General features: G+C 44.9%; 1 protein-coding gene across 3 annotated transcripts in view; it reads left to right on the top strand.

Annotated features, from left to right (window-relative positions):
- The first annotated feature begins 6,971 nt into the window (after positions 1–6,971).
- MEMO1 (mediator of cell motility 1) overlaps positions 6,972–7,835 on the top strand; it is a 127,805-nt gene continuing 126,941 nt past the window's right edge. The window contains exons 1-2 of one of the 3 annotated variants that reach the window (XM_004369580.3): positions 6,972–7,077; positions 7,738–7,815. In XM_004369580.3, coding sequence (XP_004369637.1) covers positions 7,755–7,815 — 61 coding nt within the window. In that variant the 5' untranslated portion in view covers positions 6,972–7,077; positions 7,738–7,754. Of the gene's footprint in view, positions 7,078–7,343; positions 7,816–7,835 lie in introns of those variants that run through there. The other 2 variants (XM_004369579.2, XM_023736378.1) reach the window with 2 other exon arrangements.

Below are 7,835 nucleotides of genomic sequence, written 5' to 3' on the forward strand. Positions count from 1 at the left end.
TATATTTTTCTAGTTTTTTATTTTGACTTCTAGGATTGTTAGTTTCCTTTGTGGTTACCTTAATATTTACCCCTATTTTCCTAAGTTTATAGAGTCTTTTATTTATTGATATCACCTCAACTTCCTCTGCATTTGAAAAATCTATGTCTACATTTTTTAAGTCCCTCTTTGTTGTTTTAATCTCGTCATCTTTTACATATTGACACCTGTTTCCCTATTTTCAGTGTTTCAGCTTTGATTTACTTTTGTGACTTCTGTATGTGGGTTGATGTCTGGTTGCTCTGTTCTGTGTTCTATTCTTGGGTTGTTATCTGATGTTACTGATTTTCTAACCAGAGGACGCCCTTTGGTGTTACTTGTAGTTTTGCTTTAGTTTTTTGCAAATTCTCTAAACTTCTGTTTATATCGGGAAATGCCCTCATTTCACCATCATATTTGAGAGACAGTTATGCTGTATATGTAATTCTTGGCTGGTAGTTTTTTTCCTTCAAGGCTTTATCTATGTCATCTCATTGCCTTCTTGCCTGTATGGTTTCTGCTGAGTAGTCTCAGCTTATTCTTATTGACCCTCCTTTGTAGATGACTTTTTGCTTATTCCTAGGTGCTCTTAAAATTCTCTCTTTATCTTTGGTTGTGGCAAGTTTAGTTGTAAAATGTCTTGATGACTTTCTTTTGGGATCTGCCTTATTTGGAGTTTGATGAGCATCTTGGATAGATATCTTGTCATCTTTCACGATATCAGGGAAGTTTTTTGCCAACAAATCTTCAACAGTTCTCTCTGTATTTTCTGTTATCCTCCCTGTTCTGGTACTCCAATCACTCGTAGGTTATTCCCCTTAATAGAGTCCCAGATAATTCTTATGGTGTCTTCAGTTTTTTTAATTCATTTTTTCTGATTTTTCCTTAAATAAGTTGGTGTCAAGTGCTTTATCTTCAGTCTCACTAATTCTGACTTCCATTGTCTCAATTTTGCTTCTATGATTTTCTCTTGAGTTGTCTAATTCTGCAATTTTATTGTTACTCTTCTGGATTTCTGATTGCTGTCTCTCTGTGGATTCTTACAGCCTGTTGAATTTGTCATTATGCTCTTCTCTAATCTTTTTAATTTCCTCTATTGCGTGTTTTGCATTTTGCTTAATTTCCTTCCTAATTTCTTGAAGGGTTCTGTATGTTAATCTTTTGTATTCTGCCTCCAGTAATTCCAAGAAATTTTCCTGTACTGGAAAATTTCTAGATTCTTTATTTTGGGAGCTTGCTGAAGCCATCATGGATTGCCTCTTCATGGGATTTGATATTGACTGTTATCTCTGAGCCGTCAATAAGTTATGATATTTATTTCTTTTATGTTTTTATACTGTGTTCTAGTTTGTTGCGTTGATATGCCCAAATAGGCTTCGCGTATGAGCTAGTTTGATTACTGGCACCTTTGAAGCTCTAATGTCCCGTCACCAGTTAGTTAGATCTGTTACTAGGTTTTTGAGCTCAGGAGTCTGCCCAGTCCTCCTGTATGGATTCAGCTCAGGTGCCCAGGTAGATAGCCACCAAGTGTGTGGTGTAGGATCTCACTTATAGTCCTAGATGGGCACGGGTGGTTTGTATAGGCACAGGCATCTGGCTGCATCGGGGGACACACTCTGAGCTTGGCAAGGGCTGATGGCCGCCCCCTAGTGTCCAGGAGGAGGGCATGTCCCTGTTCCGTAGAGTGCATAGGTGGGTGGGTTTTGCAGCCGGACTAGGAGCACCTAATGCTGTTGGTTTTAAGGACTGAGGGGCACCTCTTATTCATGGGCCCCTATCTCAGGTTGGCTAGGTGGCATGGGTGGAGCCACCAGTCCTCACGCCCTTGATGTTGGTAGATGAAGACCCTGCTTAATGGGCAGAGCAGTGTCAAATGTCAAGAACCTGGTATTTCACAGCTGAAAGAGTTGAAGATAGGGTTCTGGTATATATCCTCTTGTACTGTGGTAATGAGTGCCTACTCTTTTGAGATGGGCCCACACAAGTCTATGCATGGGGAAAGGCACTCAAAGTCCTGAATCCCTTATGCCTGTGCCTAAGCAAAGGAGCTGTGCCTACGCTGGGTTCCTCGCTTAGGGGAGCCAGCAGTTCAGTTGTTCCCCGTTTGTTAATTTGTTCACTCTCCAAGGCAGGGAGAACGGCTCCAGGCGTGTGACGGATCCTACTTCTGGCCCAGGGGAGTTGGCAATTGCTGGAGCTGGTCCAGGACCCAATGCAGAGCAGGGAGCAGGGAGGTAAATGGGAGAGAGGTTTTTCCCTAAGGGGGGTGTTTTTGATCCGCTTGGTAGGCCGTCCACAATTACTTATCTTTTGCTGGATTGAGGGCTGCTTCTCACTGGTTCTGGGTGGCTGTGTTGGCTCTCTCGTGCTGGGTCTCTCCTCGTGAGGAAAATGCGCCTCCCGAGCACAGCTGCTTGCCTGCGTCACTGCTCACCCTGGGGCTGATCAGGCCTGAAGGGCTCAGGCTCTTGCCGGGTCAGGTCTGCCAACTCCTCCCTGCTTCTGATCCGTCTCTCCCTCCCCCTGCCGCTCAGTCCAGTTCCTCAACTCTGCATTTGATATTCAGGCCTCCCAGATTGCCATATGTAATCGAATCACTTGTTTTTTCGGGTTATTGTTGTAAGAGGGTCCACCTAAAGCATCTGACTACTCTGCATCTTGGCCTCACCTCTACTTCTTTCAAGGACTGTCTATTAATGAAGATTTCCTCCTTGCCCCCTACCATGAATGTTTATGGAGTGTCAAACCCGAATCACACTGGTGAATATAATGAAAATTGTTAACATGAGTGTTGTACAGTACTGCCAGACAAGCTTCATGTGGGATATAGAGTAAATATTTTGCACTATGTGGATCTTCCCTAATTTAGGGGAGAAGGGTAAGTGAATAGCTTCAACTTATTTCTTTTAAGAGTCTATCCCTGAATAAGGTAGCCAAAATAAGGTGGACCTGGGGAATATTGCTGGTACATATTCAGAGCTTTCTAAAGAGACAATAGAAGATTCTCTAACCTTTCACTTTAATTGATATTGTGGTCTTTGCAGAGTTTGACCAGTAAGAAAAATCCTCTGGAGAAAGAAGTGTTTAAGCATTTTAATAGGCAGGAAGCTTAATTTTAGATTAGTAGTTTGGAATGAGACCTAGCATTGTTGCTAGGAGCAGAGGATAAGGATAACATGTATATATAAAAAACAACTTACAAAGCATTTTCACATACTTTTCTAAATGATTCTCCCAGCAGGCTTGCTTGTATTTGACAGATGAGAAGACTGAGGCTTGAAAAGGTTAAATTATTATATGCCCATGGTCATACAGTTTATAAGTGACAGAGCCAGGACCCAAACCTGATTTTCTGATTTGAAGGACTTGAAATAAGAAGCTTTCATTGTTTCCACTCTTCCCCTGCCCCATAGGAACAGAATCAGGAATAATTAACTACAGGAGAAATCACCGTATCAACACTTGTGATAGTTTCCTTTTCTTGAACTTTACAGTGGTTGAAATGTTTCCTGTTTCACCAGTTATCACTGAATTTTGATATTCCAGGAACAATCCCATGGATCAGAGCCTCAGTCCTCCTTTTTCTGGCATTCCTAAATGGCATATTCATTTATTTTTTTGCATGTTGTTGTTAGGTGCCGTCAAGTCATTTGCGACTCATAGTCACCCTACGTACAACGGGACGAAACACTGCCCAGTCCTGCGCCATCCTCACAATCGTTGTTATACTTGAGCCCATTATTGCAGCCACTGTGTCAATCCATATCATTAAGGGTCTTCCTCTTTTTCACTGATCCTCTACTTTACCAAGCATGATGTCCTTCTCCAGGGACTGATCCCTTCTGATAACATATCCAAAATACCTGAGACAGTCTCGACATCCTTGCTTCTAAGGAGCATTCTGGCTGTACTTCTTCCAAGACAGAGTTGTTCATTCTTTTGGCAGTCCATGGTATATTCAATATTCTTCACCAACAACATAATTTAAAGGTGTCAGTTCTTCTTTGGTCTTCCTTATATTCATTGTCCAGCTTTTGTATGCTTATGAGGTGATTGAAAACACCATGGCTTGGGTCAGGTGTACCTAAGTCTTCAAGGTGACATCTTTGCTTTTTAACACTTTAAAGAGGTCTTTTGCAGCAGATTTTCCCAATGCAGTGCGTCTTTTGATTTCTTGACTGCTGTTTCCATGGGTGTTGATTGTGGATTCAAGTAAAATGAAATCCTTGACAACTTCAGTGTTTTCTCCCTTTATCATGATGTTGCTTGTTGGTCCAATTGTGAGGATTTCTGTTTTCTTTATGTTGAGGTGTAATCCATACTGAAGGCTGTAGTCTTTGATCTTCATCGGAATGTGCTTGAAGTCCTCTTCACTTTCAGCAAGCAAGGTTGGGTCATCTGCATAATGCAGGTTGTTAATTAGTCTTCCTCCAATCCTGATGCCCTGTTCTTCTTCATATAGTCCAGTTTCTCGGATTATTTGCTCAGCATACAGATTGAATAGGTATAGTGAAAGGATACAACCCTGACGCACACCTTTCCTGACTTTAAACCATGGAGTATCCCCTTGTTCTGTTTGAAAAACTGCCTCTTGATCTATGTACAGGTTCCTCATGAGCACAATTAAGTGTTCTGAAATTCCCATTCTTTGCAGTGTTACCCATAATTTGTTATGATCCACACAGTCAAATACCTTTGCATGGTCAATAATTTTAACACAGGTAAACATCTTTCTGGTATTTGCTGCTTTCAGCCAGGATCCATCTGACTTCAGCAGTGATATCCCTGGTTCCATGTCCTCTTCTGAATCCGGCTTGAATTTCTGTCAGTTCCTTGTGGATATACTTCTGCAGCCACTTTTGAATGATCTTCAGCAAAATTTTACTTGTGTATTATATTAATGATATTGTTTGATAATTTCTGCATTTGGTTGGATCACCTTTCTTTGGATTAGGCGTAAATACAGATCTCTTCTAGTCAGTTGGCCAGGTAACTGTCTTCCAAATTTTTTAGCATAGACGAGTGAGCATTTCCAGTGCTACTTCCATTTGTTGAAACATCTCAATTGATATTCTGTCAGTTCCTGGGGCCTTGTTTTTCACCAGTGCCTTCAGTGCAGCTTGGACTTCTTCCTTCAGTACCACTGATTCCTGATCATATGCTACCTCCTGAAATGGCTGAACATCGACCAGTTCTTTTTGGTATAGTGACCCTGTGTATTCCTTCCATCTTCTTTTGATGCTTCGTGTGTTGTTTAATATTTTCCCTGTAGAATCCTTCAGTATTGCAATTTGAGGCTTGAACTTTTTCTTCAGTTCTTTCAGCTTGAGAAATGCCAAGTGTGTTCTTCTTTTTTGGTTTTCTAACTCCACCTTTGCACATGTCATTGTAATACTTTGTCTTCTCCAGCATACTACCTTAATATTTGGGCAGGGTAGTGGTGAAGTGAGAGGGTAAAGGTTGAGTAAAGATATACAAGCTCAGTGGAGACTTTAGCCTAATAACAATGTATAAAATGGTGTGAAAAAGTGTTCTAGAAATTGACTAGGCTTTAGGTCTAAGCTCTCACACAAAATCGTAGGGCACTAAGGTAAAAAAGGTGAGAGGAGAGGGAGGGAACAGAATCGGAAATAGTCCCTGGCTTAGTTATCGAGTGTTGCTATAACAGAAATACCACAGGTGGATGGCTTTAACAATCACAAACTTATTCTCTCATGGTTTAGGAGGCTGGAAGGTTGAATTGAGGGCGCCAGCTCCAGGGGAAGGCTTTCTCTCTCTGTTGGCTCTGGGGGAAGGTCCTTGTCATCAATCTTCCCCTGGTCTAGGACTTTCTCAGCACCGGCACCCTGGGTCCAAAGATGCGCTCTGCTCCTAGTGCTTTTTTCTTGGTGGTGTGAGGTCCCTCTCCTCTCTGCTTGTTTCTTTTATATCTCAAAAGAGGTTGACTCAAGATACAACCTAGTCCTGTAGATGGAGTCCTCCCTCATTAACATAACTGCCTCATTAATATAGAGGTTAGGATTTACAACATGTAGGATAATCACTTCAGATTACAAAATGGTGGGCAGCCACACGATACTGGGAATCATGGCCTACCCAAGTTGACACATTTGTGAGGGACACAATTCAACCCATAACAGGCCTTAAAAAAAATTATGTTATGTATATATTTCCTTAGCACTAGGGAAACCTAAGCTTGAATAGCCAGTATCCTTTTGTCTCTACCAAGGTCCTGTTTACTGTGAAACTTAGATATACCAGTTTCATAGTTTTAACCCCAAATCTTTTATTGAAGATACACAGCTTTGTTTACTCTTTTCCTGGTTTCGGAATGGTCTACTTCATAACAACAGTTTTGTGGAGGTACAAAATAACCCTACTTTGTTGTCATTCTTTTACAATTACTTGTAATACTGGAATTTATGATGAGGGAGAGGTAGAAATAATATTTGTTGTATGTCTTACTTGTCGAGCTCTTTACATTCATTAACTCTTATAATCCTAGGTACACCCCTGGAGTACTGTTATCCCCTTTTTATAGATGAGAATAACTGAGGCTAACTATATCCCACTTTAGTTAGGGAGATAAAGACACACACCTACATAAATGTAACATGAAACAAATATTTACAGTGTCAAAGTCACGATTAGGTGTATAAGTGGCCCTGTGAAGCAAATACTAGCATGTGTGGGACCACCGGCACACTTTACTAGTGCTTGTCTTAAATGAACTTCCTGGCGTTGTATCCATAGGACTGACATCTTCGCGGTGTGAACCGACAAAGGTTTCTGCGGATGGTAGGGGTAACGTGCTGGATTTCCTTTGCGGAAAGCCGCATATGCACGGTCCACTCTGCTGCCCTAAGTGCACTTCATTTAAGGAAGTTGGGTGGGGGAGGGGGCTGGCCTTGCGGCTGCGTCCTGCACCCGGCGTCCTTCCCCTCCCACCCTCTGCTGCCGCTAAACTCTGGAGAGCGGAGCGTGCACGTTGAGATTTCTCGGCGGGCCTAGGAGCGGCTGCTGGGCATGCTCAGTGGGCAGGAGTCGGTAGAGTGGCGAGTAAGGAAGCGTTGGCTCTTTTCCGGGTTGGCTTTCCCCGGTTCAGGCCCCGTCCCTGGGGTTTTGTGTGTGCGGAGCTGCGGCTACCGCCGCGGTCTCCTCGCGGGGCTGCCGGACCCCAACTGCCGCGTGGCCTGTCCGGTGTCCGCTGTTAAGTTCGTCGCCCGGCCGGGAGGCGGAGCAGGCGGGGCGGGCAGGCAGGAGGGCCCTGCCCGAGGTGGGGGTGGGGGCGGGGAGGCCCGCGGGAGTGGGAGGAGGGGCGGGCACGGAGTCACGGGGTGGGGTCACCTGCCGTGGTTTGGGGTAGCAGACTAGGAGGGGAGGGGGCCGTGGGGGCGGCTCGGGGGAACTAGCCCCGGCTTGGGGGCAGCGGCGACTGCGGGGGCCCGGGCCAGGGCTTTCTGGACTTCGGTGAAGCCGCCCAGGGCCCCATCTTCCGGCGCTCGCGGAGTTTGTGGTGATTGTTGCTGCCAAGGCTGCGGCCCCGGCTGCCATCTCCTCCTCCTCCTGGGCCGCCTCCTCCTCTTCCTCCTCCTCCTGGGCCGGGCCGTTCCCCCTCCCCGCAGCCGCCTCCTCCTGGGCCGGGCCGCGGTGTCTCGTCCCCTAGCGGAGCTGCTCCAGCCGCCGCCGCCGCTCCTCATTCATCCTCGTGCACCATAGGCGGCACAGGCACCAAGATGTCCAACCGAGTGGTCTGCCGGGAAGCCAGTCACGCTGGGAGCTGGTACACAGCCTCAGGTAGGGCCCCAGGCCGGCCG

This window comes from Trichechus manatus, unplaced genomic scaffold (assembly GCF_000243295.1).
Source record: "Trichechus manatus latirostris isolate Lorelei unplaced genomic scaffold, TriManLat1.0 scaffold00005, whole genome shotgun sequence".
NCBI lineage: Eukaryota > Metazoa > Chordata > Mammalia > Sirenia > Trichechidae > Trichechus > Trichechus manatus.